The sequence below is a fragment of the Nothobranchius furzeri genome, chromosome 17 (assembly GCF_043380555.1).
Source record: "Nothobranchius furzeri strain GRZ-AD chromosome 17, NfurGRZ-RIMD1, whole genome shotgun sequence".
Lineage (NCBI taxonomy): Eukaryota > Metazoa > Chordata > Actinopteri > Cyprinodontiformes > Nothobranchiidae > Nothobranchius > Nothobranchius furzeri.
The window spans coordinates 47,108,431-47,131,633 of NC_091757.1; the positions used below are offsets into that span (position 1 = coordinate 47,108,431).

Below are 23,203 nucleotides of genomic sequence, written 5' to 3' on the forward strand. Positions count from 1 at the left end.
AAATGGAATTTGCATAATCCAGTCGGGAGGTGATAAAAGCATGAATTACGGATTCCAGGTGTGCCCGTTTCAGGATCGGTTTTAAGCGAACTAGTCTGCGCAGCTGGTAAAAACACGATCTGACCACTGCGTTAATCTGAGGGCCCATGGAAAAGTGTGTATCCAGTTTCACCCCCAGGTTGGTAACACACTGCTTGAGGTCATATGGGAGAGTGTCCGAATCAGAAGATAAGTGTGTGGTTTTGTTAGGGGTCATCAGGAGTGCCTCAGACTTAGAATCATTCAGCTTAAGGAAATTGTTGGCAAGCCAAACCCTCACTTCAGCCAAACATTGGTCCAGAAGAGAGAGCGAGCCTGGTTTGTTCAAAGCCAGGTAGATCTGGCAATCTGATGTATGATGTAACCTGTGTCATCAGTAAATTGTAAAACAGAGCAATAAATAAGCTCTCATCCGCTCTGTCAACAATGAGCTTTTTATTTGTAACTAATCGGTGAATTATGATCAGATCTATTTTCTCTCCGTCACAGTAACTGACTCGTGTCACTGTCGAGGTAGTATGTTAGAACTGTCACCTTTAAGATCTGTTGTGTGGTTTCCATCCACTGCCAGGTTGGCGTGAAGATCGAGGCGAGCAGTTTCAGTCTCACCCGCATCGTGACCTTTGTGCCCTTTTACATGCTGGTCAACAGAACCAAACACCGGATCTTCGTTTGTGAAGAGGGACAAGAGAACTGGACTGAGGCACAGCCAGAGCAGGTCCCAGCTAAACCCATCACTCACTAGCCATGCAGACTCAGCTGTTTGCATAAATGTTTTGTTTTTGTTTGGTGTTTTTTAGTCAGCGGTTCCGTTCTGGCCGGAGAACGATACCAAGCTGATAAAAATCAAAGTGGAAGGTTGTTTAGCTCCTCCTTTGACCGTTCACTTCACACAACCGGAAAACTGCCTGCTGCTGCATCTGGACAACTCTGTGAGCAGACGGGCGCGTCAGGTTATCACTCCTTTACCCTGAGCCTTCAATCAGGTTTTATTCAGATAAATCCTGTTGTTGCAGATGGGTGGGATTATCGTAGACGTGAATCTGTCCGAGCACTCGGCCACAATCCGCTTCTCTGAGTACCATGATGGTGCAGCCCCCTTCCTCATCATCAATCACACCAAAGATCACACTCTTCTGTTCCATCAAAGGTGAGAAAACCAACGGATGAAGTTGAAGTCACAGTTTTTAGATCAGCGCTTTAATTCTGACATGATGGGATGCGATTAATCACTAATCCACCAGGGTGTGCATAGTTTCATTTTGGTTTTTGTTGATCAAAAATGTCCAAAATTACAAGTTAGTATCACCCTTAAAGCTTGCAGAGACCAAAAAATTGGGAGTTTTTACCACGGTTGAATTTTTTTACAGCTGGTCCACGCACAAGAGGCCAGAGAAGCTGCAGAAAGTTTTATTTACTATTACTTTTACAGCACTTGAAGCTCGTCGTCGTCTGTAGAGCCAGCAGATTTCCCGAGTAGCCGTACCGTTGATGGTGATGGTGTTTGTGTGTTGTGTGGGTCATGCAGGCTCCTGGAAGAAACCTCATGGGTGTCTAACTCGTTGCTCGACCTTTCCTTCTCACAGAATGAGGACAGGTAGAAAAATACAACGTGCAGAAACTCATCTGACTCGCTCTGAATTCAAGATGAGGGTTGGAGGATTAAAAAGAAAATGATGTATATTTAAAGTAGTTTGTTTCTGATGGTGCAAGTAAAATTTGTTCATCTAGCATATTCAAGACAGAAAATAAACGCATTAAATATTAGATATCAGATGAATAATAGATACTTAAAAATCAAATACAATATCTTTAAGAGAATCAGAATCAGAGAATCAGAGAGAATTTTATTGCCAGCGCTCCAGCGAACCAGAGCATAGGAACTTGACTCCACAGAACAGCCTGACCAAGGTTACACACACACATACAGACAGAACAGATACAGGCAGACCACGAGAGCAGCCATAATGGCGCTCATTTCAATAGATGAAGAGGGGATTACACGAGGAGAGTTCGGGGAGGGAAAAAAAGGCAGAACAGAGTTACTCCCGGCAGGGAGTAGCTCTACTATGCAAAAAAACACCTCAACATATAAGCACGAACGTCACAGTTCACAACATGAGACCCGGTAGGGGGAGCTGCGATCCTGGTTTCCTCAGCGGGAGCAGCCCGTGTGACGCTCAGCCAACTGTATCTACAGGTGGGTGGGAGGTCATGGGAAAGCAAGACGAAAGAGTCTGTATTATTGAAATATCTTTATAAAATAACTCACATTTTAAGTTGGAAGAACAGAAAAATAAATAAATCAACAAATGATTTATGAATCAATGTCTCCAAACTCTTTTTTTGAGATCAGAGTGTGGTGAGATGATGAGTAGAAACTAATAGAAGGCTGTTTCTATTAGACTTTAGTTATTTTGTGTAATCTGCTCCTCTCTTTAAAGGCACACACACACGCGCACACACACACACACGCACACACACACACACACACACATGCACGCACACAAAAACAGGTGACATCACTGCCCTAATATGGTTTTATTACGGTTTTACCACCGAGAGGAGCAGGTTAGACATCTCTAACTATCGGAACAGGTTTCTTTAACTTCTCTTCATTAGTAGCTTGTTTGGAATGCTGCCATCTTGAAGGGATTCAGCCAAAGATGGTACCCGTCTCTCCTCGTTTCCGGCATTCCTGTAGCATCGACAAGCGTTCCTTTACTTTGATCTCCATGTATACTCAGATCGGTGTTAGTGTGAGTTAATGATGGAAAGCCTATCTTTGCAGGGAAGACAGCAGGGACCTTTGTGTATTTTCTCTGAAGGGATGAGTGTTTTTGGTGGACGGGCTCTCTGTTTTCCGTCGTTATTCCGTTTGTTTCTCCTGCAGTTAAAACTAAAGTGTTTGCGTGTGTTCTTTGTGCGTTCAGTTCTGAGAAGGAGGCCGAGCTGGAGGAGTTGGAAGCTGGGAAAGCTGTGTACTACACCTGGACTTTTCCCACTGGATCTCGAGAGCTTTGCTGGAAGTGCGGCTTTTACAGTGGGCAGCTAAAGACCGAGGAGGTAATTCACTAACGTCCAAATCCTGTTTGTACCCAGGTCCAAAATGTAATATATTTAGTAAAGTTCTTGTTTTAGCTCTTATTCATACAAATAGCTTTCTTTCATGATGTTGGATTAGTCACATAGAAGGATTTGACTTGAGTTTGTAAAAGTAACGTTGGGGACACACCGGCCGCCGAAGCGCCGGGGGGCGAAGCGCTCACGAAATTCAGCCGCTGCTCGCTGCTCCTCAGTTCAGACCAGACGCTTGTTTCTCCGCTCCGGTCGAGGCGCACCTCGTAGTTTTTCTTTTAACCACTTGGTGTCCTCCATTTCCTCTCTGCTTTTTCTCTGCTCTTTTCCTCTACACCCCCCCTCCCCCTTGCTGTATATGTGTGTTTGTCCGCGTGTGTGTGAACCTATGGTGTGAACCAGTTGTTAATAGCTGGCCTACGACTTTCTGCCTCCCTGTCCTGTTTGCTCCGGCTGAAAGACACCCAAAACCACACCCCCTTCACGTGGTCTCACACACACAAGTTCACTGTGTGTGTGTGTGTGTGTGTGTGGGGGGGGGGGGGTTATGCAGTGTATGTTTACGAACACATTTGACTATCGCAGAATTGTATTTTGAAATGGTTTATTTTGTTAAATTTACCAGCCTGCCTCTTATGTCTAGGTTTGACTTCCTGCCAGAATTGACGCGGTCCACCCGCGGCTCGCGAAAAAAATAGAGCAGACGCCAAAACGATCGCTGCACGGCGCAGGCTGGAGCGCCGGCGCGCGGCGCTTCGGCGGCCCATGTGGTCTATAGAATAGGATAACGAGGGCGCCGAATGAATAGGGCTGTCGCGGTTGAGGAATTCCCCCTGTGGTGATTCAGGGTGGCTTAATATTGCGGTGTGCGATATTATTGCAGCACTTTTTTTTTATTGCAGTACTATCTAAACAATGTTTACACATTTAAAAAAGGTTAAAAATTGCCGTGCCTTCTTTAATAACACTTTACTGAATGCAGATCAAAGGGCAGTAACAACACAGATCGCAGTAACGTTTGTTTCTCCGACAGTCGGAGTCCGACTGAACTTAAAAACAACAAAATTCAGGAGGTTAAACTTTTAAATGCAAATTTGGCTGCAGCATCTAACAAATAAGAAACAAGTCCCCATTTTGTTTAGTTGTTTAAAATCAAGCATAAAAAATTACATGTACCGGGCGCGGGGCACCATCATTTCACTTTCACTTTCACATACAAAAAAAAAAAAAAACATACACAAATGACGGTGATTTATAGCTCGGTCACGTCCTTGTTACCTACAAGGAAAACCAGCATGTTAACCATATACGGTTTGAGAGAGGATCTGAGAGGGGTGGCAACATTTCCAGCAACACTGAAAACCCTCTCGGATGGTGCGCTCGTTGCACTAACGCACACGTACCTGCGTGCGACAGGCGAGCAAAGGGAATCTCTCCCGGTTGTTGCTCCACCATGACAGGGGGGTTTCTTTAGGGTGGATGCATTCCTCCTGCAGGTAGCGAGTGAGTTCCAGCTCGGCTCAAACTCTCTTCGGGACGGCTGCAGAAGCAGTGCTTGTCCGGGACTTCAGCAGGTCTCCGAGTGTTTATTTATTTATTTGCCGCTGGTGGCAGCTCTGTCTCGGCCAAGGACTCTGGCTGGGCGGCAGCTGACGTACTGAAAACCAAAGTGCTCCCAAAGGAGCGAAGTAACGTTTCGTTTTGATACCAGCGCAGCCATCCTTCTCAACATGCATCATTGAGTTGAATCAAGTTCAGTAATCGCGGTGGCCCATGATGCAGCGCGGTGGGCTTCTTCATATTGCGATATTTCATTTTTGCGGTTACCGCGACAGCCCTACGAGTGAAGGCGGCCCCCTTTTCGCGACGCTTTGGCGGCCGGTGTGTCCCCGGCGTAAGATGTTTGTGTATTCTGTTTCTTCCCAGAAATCTTCTTCTCGTCGTTTAGATTTTACATATCAACAGTGTTTTTCTCTCTATCTTTAGGACTTGCGTGAAGACATGAAGAAAGCAGGAAAACTATTTGTGGTTTCTTTTTATGAAGGTAAATTTAAAAGAATCTAGAAATTTTAGATTTCTCAAATTTTTTTAAAATTTCATATTTGCCTAAAATAACATTTTGATTTCAACAAGCGCACATAAACTACCGTTTGAAGCTAAGCAGATGGCACGTGAATCACCAAAAACAAGTCTAAACTTGTGTTCATCACTGAATTTCTCTTTTCTTGTCGATGCGCAGGTCTCCAGCGTGTTGTGCTGTTCACTGAGGATCAGCTGATCTACAGACTGCTGTGTGAAAATGAGAAGGTGCAGTGGGCTGAACAGGAAGTCATCCTGTCACTCCAGAATATGGGCGTGTCTCTGGTTAACAATACTAACAGCCAGGAGGTTTCCTTCATTGGAATCACAAGGTGCTCTATTATTCCGTGTCTTTAACTAATGCATGTTTGATTCAGCTGCTTCTTATCTTTACCGTGCGATGCCCTAAAAACCAAAACGTTGGAAATAAGTCAGAAAAAGTGTTCAACTTTTTACCTGTAAGCGATGCCGTGACTTCATGAAGTCAACAGGTTGTTTTTCTCTCTGGTTCTGTGAAGCTCTGATGTGGTTTGGGAGCTGAAGCCCAAGAAGAAGAATCGATGGAAGACTTTGAGCAATAATGAAACGGAGATATTGGAGAGCAGTTATAAGACGTACATGGAGTCTGGGCCCGTCCACCACGCCATTGTTGATTTGGAGAACAATTATCAGGTTCCAGCACAACTTTTATCTAATGTCGGATAACCATTTGTATTTTGGCCAGGATGTTTTTGATTAATAACATTTTTTTTTCCTCTCAGGTGTTGTTTACGCCTACTGGCACCAACATGCACATGCAGCAGCCAGTGGATGCTCAGCTAAGGAGGCACTTCATGCCGGGTGTGAAGGTGGAGTACAGCGTCTCATCCCGACAGAAAACCTACCGTGTCCAAATCCACCGCATACAGGTGAAAACATTCGTTTACACTCACGTTTAAATGTTTGTTATTTTAAACTTGAGTCAGACGGCCTCTGGAATTGTGAAGAATTCGATATGAGTAAATGTGTTTTTAAACAATCCCCAGTTCTAGTGAGCTGTGGCTGTCTCTTCAAGTGCATCGTTTTCTTCCTGCAGATCCAGAATCAGCTGCCAGGAGCCATCTTTCCTTACGTTTTTTATCCTGTAAAGCTGCCAAAGTCGATCACCATGGATGCAGGTCCGTGGATGTATCATCAGCACTGGTTCCCGTTTATCATTATTTACTTTACTTATCGTTCTTTCCCTCTTCTCACAGAACCTAAACCTCTTACTGACATCAGTGTTGTTACAAGAACTGCTGGACACTCGGATATTTCTCGCATCAAGTAAATATGTTTGTGTTTTTTATCCCTGTTGATGGACATCTGTGCTTTCTGATTTTATGATTCAGCTACTGACTGGTTTTTATCTCTGTTTCTGATTGGCAGATGCCATTTCTTAGGTTACTTTATTCTAATGATCCCATTTGTTTACTGACAAGCAGAACATTTTATTCAGTTTAAGGTTTTTTTTTTTTAAATGATCTAAGGAAAGTTCTGCTAATCTCCAGGTACTTTAAAGTATTGATTCAAGAGATGAACCTAAAGCTTGATCTGGGCTTCCTGTATGCCATCCTGGACTTCTTTAATCCTGTGAATGCCATTACACCAACGTCAGAACAGGAGGTCGGCCACATACACATGCACACACACACACACCCTGACACCCTCACAGGCAGTTAAACTCAACTTTTGCTCTCCATCTTGTTGTGTGTTTGTGCTCCTGTAGGTGGAACTGTTTGACAAGGACATAGAGTACATAAAGACGGAGCTTAACCACGTTTCTACTGCTGATACATCTCCCATCAGCCTTTATGAGTACTTCCACATTTCTCCTATCAAGGTTTGTTTAATGCAGTAATAATCATCACAGATGTTTGATATTGGCTTCTTTTAATTAATTTTTTTTTACCAAAGTCCAATATACTGATTTAGTCTAACTCTTAAAGCCATACTGTGCAATGTTTTCAAATTTTTAACCCACTGTCCTAATGGGTGTGACCCCGCGAGGAAACTTGACAATTGAGCAGGATTGATGGTTTATCCCTTGGGTCCTTGTGGCAGGGGTGAGGAGTGGGCACCACCTCACCCCTGCCGTGTTGACCTCAAGGCATAAACCATCAATCCTGCTCAATTGTCAAGTTTCCTCGCGGGGTCACACCCATTAGGACAGTGGGAGGGTTAAATGATTTTCTTGAGCCAGTGTGTGCTTAAATGACCCTTTACAGGGTTAATGAAATGTCACTCAGACCCCCACAGCCCTCTGTGTCCAGAATACCGCATTTGCAACTTCAGACTGGCAGACCTAGACCTGTAGACTTAGATAAAAAAAAAATGGAGCTTACATACTTGGTGCTGCAGTCTGCTTCCATCATGTTTTCTGCATGTTTTAGATCATGAACACAGCTGATTTGTTTAATTTAGTGATGGATCGCTCCTCTAGAAATTAATGAAGACTGAGGAGACGTTTCAGTTGTTAGGTTAAGGTGTTAAAAAGATAAACGCACAGTGAATAGATCATTTTCACTTTTGCTTTGACCACAGATAATTAATAACGTACACTAGGGGGTGCTAAAAACAAGCAAAACCACCTAGTTTCCCATTAATTTTCAATACCATACAGGGTCCCCACTCATAAAAAAGAAAAAAGCTAATACTTTTCGCTAACTAACGTCACATATCTCATATCTTATTAAACTTTAAACATCTATTCAAAATGTGACACCTTAAATCTGTCATCTTTTGCCATTTTGAGTGAGAATAGAAGAAGCTGAAGAGTCAGATGTATAGTATGTGCACGATATTAGAAAAACCTGCGATATGCGATAACAGTGATTAATATTGCGATGACGATATTACTTGCAATAAATACAAACTTAACTCAGGAACAAAAATAATCAAAAACAAAGAAATAAAAAAAAGACAAAAAATATCATAAAAATGAGAAAAGCAAAAGATGTGAGGAAAGGGAAAACAAAATGAACAAGAAAAGGCAATCAGTGGATTCCTGGAAAAGCAGAATCTGCAGAAAGAGCAGAACAAAGCTAACTCAGGTGTTTGCTAACCATCAAAATTAAGTGTCGGGGCGGGCACGAGAACCCACCCAATTCGCCAAATAGGTAAAAAGCTCTATATGATTTGTTAAAAAAAATCACGCTTCCGTTTGATTGACAGAAAGCATCATGTGTAGCAAACATTTGAGCTGACCATTCATTGCAATATTTATCTGTTCTTTGCGATATGCATATTGTGCATGCTGATATCGCGATAACGATATATTTGCGATATATTGTGCAGCCCTAGTGCATGGGATGTAATTTTGTTTCAAGAAAAGAGTAAAGACAAACACCAATCATTTTGAATGATACAGTTTGATGCCATATCGACCGATAACATCAGGCGTCCCTAAAAGTCGTACATGTCTAAGTAAAAGAAACAAACCTCCTAACCTTCCACAATGTCATCTGCTTCATTGTAATCTTTGATTTTATGAGCTTAAACCAAAGAGAAACTAGAAACACAGCAGTTTGTGTTCTTTTGCTCTTAGTTGCATTTGAGTTTCTCTCTAAGTACGGGAGGAGAAGACGGCCTGAAGGAGAAGAGAGACACTGAACTCATCCCGGTTCAGTCCCTCAACCTGCTGCTGAAGAGCATCGGAGCGACTCTCACCGACGTGGAGGACGTCGTTTTCAAGTACACAAGAACTTCCACCTACACGCACACATGAATCACACTCATCTATTGTTTTGGTTTAAAGTCGTTGGGTTTTTCTTGACTCTGTGTGTCATTTACCTTTCAGACTTGCCTACTTTGAGTTGAGATTCCAGTTTTGCACCACTCAGCAGCTCCAACAGGAGGTCATCCGCCATTATTCCAAACAGGTAAAGGTTTTTGAACTCAAGAATCTTCTTTACAAAAGTAGCGAGTTTTGCCATCTTTGTTGAGCATAAAGGGTAGAATGTCAACACCTTCATGTGTATTTCAGGCTATCAAACAGATGTATGTGCTTGTGCTGGGCCTGGATGTGCTTGGAAACCCGTTTGGGCTGATAAGAGGATTGTCAGAAGGTGTAGAGGCTTTCTTCTATGAGCCCTATAAGGTAACCTGTCCCAGTGTGGAAAGCACATCTGCTCAATGCCATTACAGGGTATCCGCGGGTCTTTAAAAAGGCTTAAATTTGTTTTTCCAAATTTAAGGCCCTAAAAATCCTTAAAAATGTTTCCAAAGGTCTTAAATGACCAAAGACCCAATAAACAAGATTCTTTTATTTCTATAAAATTTTCGTGAATTTCTAGTTAGTGTTCAGCGTTTTTTGTGTACGATATTGGCGTAAGCGGAACCGTACACATTCAGTTGGTTGTGAAAGGGGGCTATTTTTAGATGAGCACATTAGCTGGTTAAGCTAGTGGGAGCTCGCGCCATGGGGAAGTGCAAGTTTAATGGTAACTGGATGGCTAATCCCACGTTCACGACGTGGTTAGCACCGGTTCCAGGCAATAGCTGGAAATCATAGCTTAAATTTAATTTAAAAAATAGCTTAAATGTGGTCAAAGTGGCCTTAAAAAAGTCTTAAATGTGGCTCCCTTAAACCTGCAGATACCCTTTATTAATTAATCCGGACTTTATTAATAAGTTGTTTGCTCAGACCTGATCCTCTACCTCCAGGACTTTAAGGACTTTTCTGGTCTTTTCAGGGAGCCATCGAGGGCCCAGAGGAGTTCCTAGAAGGAGTGTCTCTTGGAGTTAAAGCCCTTGTTGGCGGAGCTGTTGGTAAGGAAACACATTCGTTTTATTAGCTCCATTTTAGTTTTATTAGCAAATAAGATTTAGCACAACTAATCTATTTAAGTCCAGTACTCTGATTTTATCCATAGTGCTTGAAAATCAGCTCTACATAAATGGTGTAGAAGGTTGTTTTAACAGCAAACCGCGTCTCAGGTGTTCAGTAGTCACCTTTTCTTTGTGTTGGTTTTGCACAGGCGGTTTAGCAGGAGCAGCCGGGAGAATAACCGGGGCCATGGCAAAAGGCGTCGCTGCGATAACTTTGGATGAAAAATATCAGCAGAAGAGACGAGAAGCTATGAACAGACAACCCAAGGACCTGAAAGAGGGGCTGACCCGGGGTGGAAAAGGACTGATCTCTGTGTGTAGAACGTTTTACTCACACTGGTTTCATTAGTCCTCAGCAGAACTAATTGTTTTTTTCTTTATTAGTAAATATAATACAGACTTCTGTGTGAAAACGGCAATGCAGAAAAAGGCTATCAGATTAATAACAAATGCAAGATATTTGGATCACACAAATGAATTTTTTATTAAAACGCGGACAATGAAGTTCCAGGACTTGGTTAAATACAAAACAGCACAAATAATGTATAAAGTAAGAAATAAATGAATGCCTGATAAAATACAAAAACTGTTCACAGAGAGAGAAGGAGGATATAACCTGAGAGGGACACTAAACTTAAAGATACATAAGTTTAGAACAACATTAAAACAGATGTGTATCACAATAATAGGGGTTAAATTATGGAACAATTTAGAAGAAGAAATCAAAGTAAGTACAAATATAAATGTGTTTAAAAAACATATTCTGAACAAGTATATAATAGAAAATAGATGATTTATGTGGGTGTCCTTTATTCTAAGGAAAAGTAAATTGTATCAATTGTAAAAAGATGTTTTTTTTCTTTTTTGTTTTTTTCCATATGGTTTGGTGGTTTTTGGTTTTTTTGGTGACTTGTACCATTTTGTTTGTTTTAATGTAGGTGTTGTGTTAGATTTAGAAAACAAGTAAAAATTACTTGTATAAAGGGGTTGGGATATATAAGTTTCCTCTTCAGCCTACTCCTTTTCAAACAGAGAAGAAGGGATGATGATATGTATTTTTTCTGTTTGTGGTATTTAAAAAAAATATGTATGTTTTCTTTGTTTGAAATAAACTAAACTAATTACTTTACTTTAAAACCACAATAATGTGGTTTAATTTTGATGTTTGTGTGTTTTCGTTTTAGGGTTTTGTCAGCGGAATCACAGGGATCGTTACCAAACCTATTGAAGGTGAGCAGAGACCCGTAAAACTCACGGGTTTTTACATCACCTTCCTTTTTGTTTTGTTTTTCAAAAATGGCTGTTGTGCAGGAGCTCAGAAAGAGGGTGCAGCAGGATTCTTTAAAGGCGTTGGCAAAGGTCTGGTGGGTGCCGTAGCTCGACCCACGGGAGGCATCATCGACATGGCCAGCAGCACCTTCCAGGGAATCAAGAGGTAAGATGATCCTGTCATTCCAGCTTTAATGTTTGCGTCCAGAAATAAGACATTTGTCTCTGATATAACTATTTGTTTGTTACCTTTTCATGTCTTTAGGGCAGCTGTGACCTCGCAAGACATTGAGTCTCTGCGACCTCCCCGCTTCATACATGAGGACGGCGTCATACGACCGTACAAGGAGAGGGAGGGCCTCGGCAGCCAGATGCTGCAGGTAAACTCCCAATCATTTAAAACGTGGAATATTGATAACTGTCATTATTATTGGAACCTTTAGTTTATTTAACAATGAAAAACATTTAATTTAAAGGGGCATTATGGAAGTTTGACAGCCAAAACATGCATAGAAATAATAAATGTCTTCTTCATACATTCTCCTGCAATGCCCTGGTCCTGTAGAATGAGCCCTGGCATTTTTACTGTGATTGCCTGTTTTTCTGTAAAATCACAAAAAGAGAGATGCTCGGGTCGAGCAGGCTGCTTCATGCGCGTTCACGCTCAGGCATAGCCCTCTGAACCATTATTTGAACGTTGTTTCAGCTGTCATCAAGCATAAAAATGTTACAGATACAAGGGACGTCACTCGTGCTTTAGCTCGCCTAGTAAGACGTCGTACTCTCGTGCTGAAGACCCGGGTTCGATTCTGGATGTGAACATAGTTTATTTAGAGTTTCTTTTTTACATTAATGGTATATTTTTTTACAGTAAGATGCCCACATTTTTATTTGAGACTCGCCGAACGGCATTGAATTCACAGATAAAAAAGATGTGGGTTCAACTTTCATTTTGGAACAATTTTTCAAGCAAGGGAAGGGAATGATCTGAGCATGCAGGAGGACTGACCCATCATAAACCTTTGTCGGCTGTGCTGAAGAGAACGTTGTCGTCGTTGTCTTCCTCCGCTTATCTGGGTCCGGGTCGCGGGGGCAGCATCCCAACTAGGGAGTTCCAGACCGTCCTCTCCCCGGCCACCTCCACCAGCTCCTCCGGCAGGACCCCAAGGTGTTCCCGGACCAGATTGGAGATGTAACCTCTCCAACGTGTCCTGGGTCGACCCGGGGGCCTCCTGCCGGCAGAGCATGCCCGAAACACCTCCCCAGGGAGGCGTCCAGGAGGCATCCTGACCAGATGTCCAAACCACCTCAACTGGCTCCTTTCTATCCGGAGGAGCAGCGGTTCTACTCCGAGTCCCTCCCGAATGTCCGAGCTCCTCACCCTATCTCTAAGGCTGAGCCCGGCCACCCTACGGAGGAAACTCATTTCGGCCGCTTGTATCCGCGATCTCGTTCTTTTGGTCATTACCCAAAGCTCATGACCATAGGTGAGGATTGGGACATAGATCGACCGGTAAATCGAGAGCCTGGCTGTCTGGCTCAGCTCCCTCTTCACCACGACAGATCGGCTCAGCGTCCGCATCACTGCAGACGCCGAACCAATCCGCCTGTCGATCTCCCGATCCCTCCTACCCTCACTCGTGAACAAGACCCCGAGATACTTAAACTCCTCCACTTGAGGTAGGACCTCTCCCCTGTACAGAGAAACGTACACACACACACACACACACACACACACACAAGGGACTGTCAGCTGTTATTTTCGTTAAGGAGTGTGCACGTACAGCACGCGCGCCTCGTGCACGAGCCTACTATTGAAGCTGCCGTTAGCTTTTGGCCTGAGGGGAAATCGCGAGCATAAAAATTCAAAACTCCATAAAGTCCCTTTAAGTTATGGTTCTTTTCTCTATATTTTGCACATTTTCAGCTTTTTCCCCTTCCTACAATCATATTTTCTGTTTGTTTATCCCATTAAAGATGGAGGTAAACCAAAAACTTTCTATTCATTTATAAAATAATGCGCATATAATGTTGAAGCTGGAATATTGTAAACATTTAGACACATAGCAGCTGTTGTTACTCTCTTAAGTGTTTGATTTTGTTTTTCTGATCATGGTCACTCATCTTTGTGTTCATTCTCCTCAAACCACATCCATTCATTTACAAGTTACAAGTAATGTCTGTGTTAATGTTTTGGTTACTGATTAAACCTTCTGTCACATTTAGCTCTGACCTCACCTTTATAGTTCAGAGATCATACGAGCAGAAACCACATAAAATGCCAAGCTACAGGCTCATATTTTATATTTGAGAGATGATGGTTCAGATCTTTTCCAGAACAATCAGCTGTTCAGACCTACTTTAACTCCGTTATTTCAGAAGCTTATTGAGCTGCTCTGGCTTTACAGACCTTTTTGGTTATGTAAATGGTGTGGCGCGTGGCCGTGCGACATCCCGTGGATCACATTTGAATCAGTCTTTGAAATGTCATGGGAAACCAAACGTTGATCATAAATGCAGAGGGGGGGTTGGCGGTCTAAAAGAGAAAGCTGCTAGCGTAACATGCATTTATTATCTAATCCAGAGCTTCAGTCTGGGTTAAATCAACCCGCTCTGACCCTCGCCCTTCTCTCTTGTCCTGTCCACAGTGGCGAAGGGCCTACAGTGAATGGACTAGAGCTTCCTCAGAGGATGATGATGATGAGTAAAGCAGCTAGACGTGGCTGTAGAAGTGTTATGGTGTAGAATCAGTGCCTTATCTGTCGTTCATGTTGGACTCGTTTTAGCTCCATTAGTTTCAACCTGGAACATTTAGCACACCAAAAGAAAAGGGTTTTGAAGACAATAGCGATGTATTTTGTGAATTTAATGTATTTTATGTGTTTTTATGTCAAATATTTGATTGTGTTTGAGTTATAATCTGTTATTTGTCTCCATTATTATTTTATTCCACCATTTTCTGTTGTGTCTGTATTTCACCATTCACTGATTGCCATTTTTGTCTGCCATGTTGGTTTTAATAAACTACAACCATTTCAAAAACCTCTACCAGCCACTTCCTGTTTCATCCTTTTGTTGCAGCCATCACCCTTCGTTTTCCATTGAATGGAAGCTTTCTCTTCTCTTGTTGTTTACCTTTGAGTACATTCTTTCTTTTTAACTTCTTTTCTTTCAGAAAATTGAAAATGGACGTTTTGCAGAGTATAGATACTTTGCTCATGCAAAGGTCAATGATTCGGACTTCCTCATGATCACCAAGAGGTGAGTGATGCCATTCAGAAAGAGATCCACATTTTCTACTTGTTTTTTTTAATATTTAGGATATTTGAGGAGAATATTTTGTTCATCGTTTGACATGACATGCAACCATGGACATGTCAAATAATAAAAAATGATTATTTGAAGTTGACACATTTAAATCTATCCGTTACCCTCCTCTTATCCGGGTTCGGGTCACGGGGGCAGCAGCCTAAGGAGAGAAGCCCAGACTTCCCTCTCTCCAGCCACCTGGGCCAGCTCCTTCAGAGGAATCTGAGGCGTTCCCTGATCAGTCGAAAGACATAGTCCCTCATGACCTGGGTCTTCTTTTAGGTCTCCTCCCAGTTGGACATATCCGGAAAACCTCAACAAGGAGGCGTCCAAGAGGCATCCTAACTAGTAGCCCGAGCAACCTCAACTGGCTTCTCTCGATGTGTAGGAGCAGCGGATCTACTCCGAGCTCCTCCCGGATGGCCGAGCTTCTCACCCTATCTCTAAAGCACCCTGCCACCATGTGTAAAAAACTCATTTTGGTCACTTGTATCTTCAATCTCCTTCTTTTGGTCACTACCCAAAGCTCGTGACCATAGATCGTATCCGTCTCACGCTCCATCTTTCCCTCACTCGTGAACAAAATCCCAAGATACTTAAACTCCTCCACTTGGAGCAGGACCCCATCCCTGATCTGGAGAAGGCATTCTACCCTTTTCTGATTCAAGACCATGGTCTCGGATTTAAGGGAGCTGATTCTCATCTGAGCTTGTTCACACTCGGCTGCGAACCGCTCCAGTGAGAGCCGGAGATCACGTTCTGATGAAGCCAACAGGACCACATCATCTGCAAAAAGCAGAGATCTGATATCAACATTTAAACATGTATTTAAATGTTTATCAGGAACCCAAACCTACACCTTATAAAGATATACTGACTATTGTACCGAGCATTGCTATACAGCAGGGAAATGTTCACATTTATGAATTCCCTCTCTTTTTTTTTTTCAGGGGAATCTTTTTTGTGACCAAAGGCACATTTGGCCAGTTGACCTGCGAGTGGCAGTATCTCTTCGAAGAATTCACGAAGGAGCCGATGATCATAGAGGGACGGCGACTTCGGATTGAGGCCAAGGTACAGAACATAGCTTTAATTGTTATTTAAATGTGTTTGAAAAACCTTTACCAATTCGAAACCGTGACTGCAGGAAAGAGTCAAATCAGTCTTCCATGCAAAAGAGTTTGGAAAGATCATAAACTTCACAACTCCTGCTATAGCCAAGGTGAGCCGGTCCGGGCCGATCACTACATCACTAAATGTTTGATTCCTGTAAAACTAAATCTAACTTTTTTCTGTTTTTAGTGGGTTCTTGCCAAATTGGAGGATGCCAGAGAAAGTTTACCCAAATAATGGCTCACCAAAAAGAATAGGACATGCCACTCACACACAGACACGATCTGTGTGTGTCAGTGCCTTTATTATCACTGCATGCCTGTCTTTGTTTTCCTACATGTGTGAGTCGTGCACAGGTAGCGTGTGTTAGGAGTGAAAGACTGGGTGCGTGCACATGATGAGAAGTGCTACAAAAAGTTACTGAATCATATTATTTCATCACAGGAGCTTCGAGCATGTTGAACCAAACTTTCTCCGGCCCTCTGTTATAATTGCACTCATCTTTTGCACAAATATAGTTTTGTCATCAAGCCTCAACTTTAAGAACTCGTTTTTGTAACGTTTGTGGTAAATCCTGGCGACGCTGAAGGGCACTCGAGGCCTCCGGGTGATTTTCAGCTCATCAGTCACAAATTTTACTGTGATTTATTGCTGTAAAATATATAATTGAAGTTGTACATAGTCACAGAAATGATACTGCAAACCTCCTAAATAACTTTGAGGCCAAATTAACCACAGATGTTTTCCTGCTCATTTATTTTACTGAATTATATCAAAGGAAAACCAATTAAAAGATGTGCATGCGTGTAACTTTATTGTAATTATTCTCATAATTTAAACGATGTGTCCTTATTTTAGTTTACATTTAATTTTTTTTTTGCTTTTTTAAAGACATTTTTTGCTAAATAAAGACGAGTTTAAGATGCATGCTATTTTTATACAATATTGACCTTTGTCTCTGCTGTACATTAATCTAATCTAGTGTTCTGTTTATACCATCCTCATTAATCTGTATTGCAGATTATAATTTTCATGTTTTATACCACACATATGCAATGCAAACAGTGAAATATGCAGAGGAAATGTAATTATTAACATCTGCTGCTGTTTACTCTGATGTACGAGGTTTTCACTTTGGTTTGGGGTGCATTAACGTTTATTATCAGTTAGTATTTCTAAAGCCCATTTCCCCTTATCTCGGTTTATTTAGAATTTTGTCCATCTTCAAAACAATTAAAGATGCTCCAAATTTCTGCTCCATGTTTACTTATTTGGTGTTCCACAAACACTTCAAGGAACCAAGTATTTTTATTCTTTATTAAATAATTGACAACAACCACAAATAATATTTATAACTCTACTTAAATAAACAGTTTGAATTTCTTAAAGTACAACTGAGTTTATGTACATCTAAACATGAGAAAATAGTGTAAAATAGGCATTTAAAATAAAATCTTAACATTTTCTAAATGAGTTAATATTCTCTGTAAGTAAAATCACTCAGTAAAGCAGTTCACACACAGACACTAACTTACCTCTAAATATCAGTTACAATGGAAATGCACTGATGACAGGTTTGACTATAAAAATATGAATCTTTTTTCTTTGTCTTTGAACGCACCACCGCTAAGCTAATAGCAACCACGCATCTTCTGAATGGAGCTTTTATGAAGAATAAAAATAGTTGTTTATATTATCTGTTAGGAAAAAGAGGCGTCATATGCTTTTATAATTAAAATCTGTTTTTATGCAACAGTAAGTCTAGAATAGCCCACGGTTATCCTTTAATTCACCAGGTGCCAACTAAGATATGTAAAATCTGTCATTTGGGATCAAAACAGTTGAAATCAAATAAGTAACATTACAAATGAAGTTTATTGTTTTTTTTAATTCTGAAATGTGAAATTAAGAGCATTTAGAGAAAGTTGCCTTGTGGTCTTTTATGGTTTATGGTGACGGTATTGATGAATGATCTAATAGATATACAGTAGTCCCATATTCTTTGTACAAATACTTCTGTCCAGTAACCTGGAGAATTTTATCTTCTAATTTCTCAAGGCTGAGAGAGAAATCCTCATAACCTGGTGTTAGTTGTAAAGAAAGTCTAAAAGATTTACTAATAAATATGCCATTTGTCTTCGAGTAAGCTAATGCATATGCTTTCGTTTATGTTTCTCAGAGCAAAAACGTCTTCTGAAGGTGTCATCGAAAAATCAGAAATCCAAACTGCAATCAGTGCAACTTTACAGCATAGCTGTCTGCAGACAATAAAATAACAGCGCTTTTTTAAATAGCAGCCTGCATCATCACCGGTTTTTCTCAAATTTTCCTCATGACTGCCTGAAATGCAGTGATTTGTAAGTAGAGCGTTTCATTTAGTATCACAGACAGTTGTGTGGTATTCCTTTGCTTTAAACCAGGTTGAATTCTTTAAGGTTGGCTGTGAGGATGGTGTCCTTCACAGCCACAAAGATTAGGCGGATGTTTTCGGTGTCCGTGGCGCAGGTGAAGTGGGAGTACAGCTTCCTGTCCCTGTTCGGGTTTTGTTCTTGGTACATTTTCAGGATGTAGTCTTGAGCTGCAACAGGATCCTGTTGCGGTCCTGTAATTTAGGATTTCATTTATTATGTTTGATCCAAACCTTTGCGCTGAACTGATAAAAGCACAATCTAACCTTTGAATTCTGGGAAGTACGTGGCTAAGTGGGAGTACATGATCTTCTCCTTGAGGATGTCGGTCTTGTTGAGAAACAGTATGACAGAAGACTTCTCGAACCAGGGGTAGGTGATGATGGTCTTAAACAGGGCTTTGCTCTCCTCCATACGGTTCTGAAAACAGCAGCAAAGTTTTTTTTTAAACAAAACTCACCTGGTAATCTTTTAAGATTTGAGCTGGACTCTTACCTCGTTGTCACACTCAGCCAAGACCTGGTCATACTCACTGAGCGCCACCAGGAAGATGATAGAAGTGACGTTCTCAAAACAGTGGATCCACTTTCTCCTCTCTGACCTCTGACCCCCCACGTCCACCATTCTGCCAACAAAACAGCGTCAACAGAGAGACAACATTGCTGTCTGCTGCAGTGAGAACAACTAAAGTTGACAAAAGGGTTACACGTTGCATGTCACCTGAAAATGACGTTGTCCATGTCAAAGGGGTACTCGATGATACCCGTGGTCGGCACTCGGACTCTGAGGATGTCCTGGAGGTCTGGTAGATAGGAAGGCTGCGAAATCCGATCCAGTTCTGTGAGATAGCTGAAGATATTTACAAAAAACTACATTTTAAAAGTGATTTTGCACCAAAAATACAATTGGATTTGCTTCAGGCAAAGCTTTAGGAATCATTAACAAAACTTTACAGGCAGGGTTAGATCTGGATGAGTGATAAATCTGACCAGGCTCAGCAGACCTTCAGGCGTGAGTGCAGAGGTTTTTAAAGCATGCTCACTATTTGGTAGAGTCAGACAGCTGGTACTCTCTGCGTCTGTCGTAGCACTCCTGTATTCCTGCATCCTTCCACAGAGTACCTATGGCCACCGCCAGGTTTGCATCTAACTCCTCCACCTTGTCCACTTCCACCTCCAGGACTGAGTGTGCATTGTTCTTTGGACACCAGACATAAAAACATGAACTCTCTATAGCTCAAATGCTGAGCCAAATTATTTTGCAAGACAAGGTTTGATTTAGCACCTGGTTCTGAGGATCAGAGAAAGCTATGTTTAGAGTTTCCATGGCTCGGATCATGGTCTGCATTGATGTGTAGATGTTCTGAAAGACCAGTTTTGCGTAGCCCTTCTGTTCCTCTTCCGTATATCCTCCTCCATGGATGATCCTCATCTGTTTGATGAAGGTGCTCTTCCCGCTCTCGCCAGTTCCTGTTAAGATCCAACAAATGTTCCGGTTGCTACTCTTTATGTTTCACATAATCTGTTTTAGAGAACAACCAATATTGTTTTTTATATTACCGATGCCGATATGCAGAGGTCATGGTCAGCCGATGGGCGTTACGTTTAGCCAGTTTTCATAGTTGGTATCTAGATTTTTTTCGGCCTTCTGCGTATACTAAAATCTCACTAATAACTTTTGGCTGTCATCCTTCCCAGGAGCCCTGATCCAGGCCATTCTAAACCCCCTAAATCAGTCTGCTGTGAAAAGAGCCGTTTACCCCTCCCACTTGGCCAGGACATGAAAATGCAAATGAGCTGCTTGCCGACTGGTTGGTTTGAGACACTGGTGGAGACTGCAGAATGGAGGAGGAAGGGCTCCACATTGTGACATTTTTATGAGAGGTTTCTCAGAAAACAATTTCTTCTCTTGACATTTTTAAACTTTCTAATTTGCATAAAAAGTAGGTCAAACACAGCTTAGACTTTTTGGCATGCTACTTTTGACCACCCAAGCTGTCTTCATTCACAAACGACAAGCAACTGTTGGTTTAGATTCTTTGTCCCTTTTAACGTAAAACATTTAACCAGCTTTATTAAGACAAATCAGTAAACTGACCAAGTATTGAATATAGTAACTTAAAAAGTTTACATTCATATTGATGACTTAAATTCTAGCCGGGACAAAGCCGGCAGGTGTTTCCTTCTTCAATCCTTTTCAGTTCTGACAGATATTTTAACTTGGCAAACGCTGTTAAACTTTAATGCCCAAGTAGTTAGTTTCCTTCACTATAACCATCTGAGGATGTAATGGTATTTTATGACTTTGAATGTTAACTAGCATCAAAGCTGTTTTGGAATAATTGACCTTGCATTCTGAGATAACCTCACGAGATTATTTAACACATGTGGAAAAGAATTTTGAACATCTGCCATATAAATGAAGGTATCGTCGGCATAAAGTGATTTGCAAAAATTGGAGCTATTTGGAGTCAATTTGTAAAGAGCTGAGTCAGCATTTAAATTGACAATCTGAACATTGACAGGGTCAGGGGATCTCCTTGTCTAGTTCCTCTGCTAACCTGGAACAAATCAGAAAAGCACCCTCCTATGTACACCCTTGCTGTATGTAGGGTTAGAATATAAATCTGTATCGTGGTGATGAACCCGTCTCCAAATGTAGATTATTTTAAAACTCCGCAAATAAAGAAATTCTAATCAAACAAAGCCCTTTTCTGCATCTAACAACCACAATCCACAGACTGGTGATAACTTATGCGATGCGTCAAAAATGTGTAAGAGGTGACGGATGTTCAGAAATAAAGGAGCCTTTAAAGGCTGACTATGGAACTCAAACACCAAAGCGACATCTAGTGTGTGAAGGTTGTAGTTGCAACAAAAGAACAAGGTCTCCAGCCATCGGGATACCAGGTTTGCTGCCAACAGGTGAACATTTTAAACTCGTTAACTGCCATTGACGACTACAGTCCTCATTTCAAATTTTTTTACTGTGTGAGCGTCGGAACGAGCCCCCGCACTGTGAGAACAAACATTCACACGTGTCTAGGGTTGCCAACTCCCTGAAAAATAAATAAGGGACACCTCGCGGGCAGGGCCGGCCGCTCCAGGCCCCCCTTCCCAGCGTGGTGATTTTTTTGCTCCTTTTTTGTGTGTGAGAAAGGATTTTTTTTTTTTTTACTATTTGACTTGAAGTTGGTTTAAGAAGATGCATATTCTTTGTGATATGAAAACATGGGAAACAAATGATCATTTAGCCATTTATTTATGGCGTGAAATTACAAAATTATTATAAGTAACAAAGGTAGTTTTCTTAAACAGAAAACTGTTATGCTCAACTTTTTGTGCAAAATGACAAAAATAAAGTAGATCTCTTTCTTTCTTTACTTTTTAGAATATAAATAGCTCTCTTTAAAACAACTCTGTTCTGCTTAACTTAAAATTGTATAAATTAATAGAAAACAACAGAAAGAGCAACGCTGTAACTGCACATTGAGTGCAATTAGAAAAGTGCAAACAGAAAGTCTGTGGAGAAGCTGTAAACATATTTGTGCCTCAAAGGCCTTGACTGTAGCCTACGGTTGAAGTAAAAAAAAAAAAAGTCCAAACTCATGAACTCAAAAGCTCAGTGCTACATTATGTGAAAACAGACTATTTTCTCCATTTGTATTTCTTTTGAGATCTTGCTGCATTTAGGAGTTGTTTGTCTTTCAGTACTGCAGAGTAAAACTCTGAGCAAGACATGTCACAATTTAGAGTGACAATGAGCTCACATCTAATTATTTCAGTAGAACATTTGTTCCGCACATCAGTCCACTTATTCTTCATGAGAGAGAAAATCCTCTCTGCCAATCCAGTGGAAGATGGGATGCTGAGTACAAAGGATACAACAGGCTGGATGTTGGAGAGGTCAGCTGCCTGAAGAATTTCTATACACTTCTCTGCTGTTCCCTTGGACTGCCACTTTTCCTTCTCCTGAGGTCCTTTGGTGAGGTTCTCCAGAAGGCTGGTAGCAGTGACACACTCGTCATAAAGCTCATCCATAGAGATGTTTAACCTGCCAATAGAGATAAGAAGTAAACCTGGGTTATAAGCACCACATAGAACACTTACAGTGGTAAATAAATGGAAAACATTTATTGTATATTTATTGCATTGTATAGCGTTTATACAGTACAATTGTTCACTTTATTTATTATGTATTTATCCATCCTTTTAGTTTAAAATTATCCAAACAACATATAAACCAAGACAAGGCTACATCAAAACTAAACACCCAAGTTGAAAAAAAAAATAGAAAAACTAATGACAAAACAGAAACAGAGAACAAAAATAATAAAAATAATGGTAAACAAGCCCCAACACAGTGGTTTTTTTTCCTTCATATAAATACCTTCACTTTAACCAGAGGGTTTAAAAAAAGCAATGTTTACTTACCATACCTGCTTCTGCCGTGGCCTTGTGGATGACAAACGGATCGAGGGTTCGCCGTGCGTTCACGTCCTTTATGTTTTTCATGTGGCTACTACTAGAAGCATGTTGCCAGTCAACCATGCCCTATGGAAAAACTGCGCCGGTACACGGTGCAGTGCGCTTTATAGGTGTTATCGCGCAGTTTTTCCAGCCAGGAATTTTCCTTTTCCCATTCCTCCCTGTATTTTTGAAGCCTTTTTTCTTCTTTCTCGGAGGGATACTGTCGTCCGAGACTTGTACAGCAGTGCCGGCGTTAGTTTCCCTGTTGGCCGTGCTGTTTGCTGTCGTCTGTTTTCTTCCGGTACCTTCTCCCCAAGCGACCGTTCCTCGACCAATGAAATAAGCGGTAATCTGTATCGTCATATTCGTGTGTAAGCATGCGGTCAGTTCATTGGTCACAGAGCAGGCGAAGGGCTGGCTTTCAAACAAAGCGTTAATTCCGGTAATAGACTACAGACTAATTTTGATCCATACTATATTACGGGACAAAGTGCGTCCCTTTTGAGTTCAATACGGGACGTGCACTTTTGTTTCTAAATACGGGACGATTCCGTTTTTCAAGGGACGGTTGGCAACCCTACACGTGTCACA

At 41.4% G+C, this 23,203-nt stretch overlaps 2 protein-coding genes across 5 annotated transcripts in view; one reads left to right on the forward strand and one right to left on the reverse strand.

The window, feature by feature from the left end:
• vps13a (vacuolar protein sorting 13 homolog A) overlaps positions 1 to 16,421 on the forward strand; it is a 58,342-nt gene extending 41,921 nt beyond the window's left edge. For 2 of the 4 annotated variants that reach the window (XM_015972715.3, XM_015972716.3), the window contains exons 52-76: positions 611 to 757; positions 840 to 971; positions 1,056 to 1,189; positions 1,568 to 1,636; positions 2,973 to 3,105; positions 5,104 to 5,161; positions 5,357 to 5,528; positions 5,715 to 5,868; positions 5,958 to 6,104; positions 6,272 to 6,353; positions 6,432 to 6,501; positions 6,726 to 6,840; positions 6,944 to 7,057; positions 8,762 to 8,907; positions 9,014 to 9,095; positions 9,200 to 9,313; positions 9,909 to 9,984; positions 10,194 to 10,357; positions 11,229 to 11,274; positions 11,356 to 11,479; positions 11,579 to 11,693; positions 14,489 to 14,574; positions 15,573 to 15,696; positions 15,770 to 15,844; positions 15,925 to 16,421. In XM_015972715.3, the coding sequence (XP_015828201.3) occupies positions 611 to 757; positions 840 to 971; positions 1,056 to 1,189; positions 1,568 to 1,636; positions 2,973 to 3,105; positions 5,104 to 5,161; positions 5,357 to 5,528; positions 5,715 to 5,868; positions 5,958 to 6,104; positions 6,272 to 6,353; positions 6,432 to 6,501; positions 6,726 to 6,840; positions 6,944 to 7,057; positions 8,762 to 8,907; positions 9,014 to 9,095; positions 9,200 to 9,313; positions 9,909 to 9,984; positions 10,194 to 10,357; positions 11,229 to 11,274; positions 11,356 to 11,479; positions 11,579 to 11,693; positions 14,489 to 14,574; positions 15,573 to 15,696; positions 15,770 to 15,844; positions 15,925 to 15,972 (2,727 nt within the window). In that variant the 3' untranslated portion in view covers positions 15,973 to 16,421. Of the gene's footprint in view, positions 1 to 610; positions 758 to 839; positions 972 to 1,055; positions 1,190 to 1,567; positions 1,637 to 2,972; positions 3,106 to 5,103; positions 5,162 to 5,356; positions 5,529 to 5,714; positions 5,869 to 5,957; positions 6,105 to 6,271; positions 6,354 to 6,431; positions 6,502 to 6,725; positions 6,841 to 6,943; positions 7,058 to 8,761; positions 8,908 to 9,013; positions 9,096 to 9,199; positions 9,314 to 9,908; positions 9,985 to 10,193; positions 10,358 to 11,228; positions 11,275 to 11,355; positions 11,480 to 11,578; positions 11,694 to 13,961; positions 14,360 to 14,488; positions 14,575 to 15,572; positions 15,697 to 15,769; positions 15,845 to 15,924 lie in introns of those variants that run through there. The other 2 variants (XM_015972717.3, XM_015972718.3) reach the window with 2 other exon arrangements.
• A 1,585-nt stretch (positions 16,422 to 18,006) lies between these two features.
• The window catches only part of gna14a (guanine nucleotide binding protein (G protein), alpha 14a), a 15,945-nt gene continuing 10,748 nt past the window's right edge, over positions 18,007 to 23,203 (reverse strand). Inside the window, exons 2-7 of the mRNA XM_015972719.3 lie at positions 19,428 to 19,612; positions 19,186 to 19,340; positions 18,864 to 18,992; positions 18,639 to 18,768; positions 18,410 to 18,563; positions 18,007 to 18,337 (exon numbers count right to left, since the gene is read on the reverse strand). Coding sequence (XP_015828205.1) covers positions 18,147 to 18,337; positions 18,410 to 18,563; positions 18,639 to 18,768; positions 18,864 to 18,992; positions 19,186 to 19,340; positions 19,428 to 19,612 — 944 coding nt within the window. The 3' untranslated portion in view covers positions 18,007 to 18,146. The remainder of the gene's footprint in view (positions 18,338 to 18,409; positions 18,564 to 18,638; positions 18,769 to 18,863; positions 18,993 to 19,185; positions 19,341 to 19,427; positions 19,613 to 23,203) is intronic.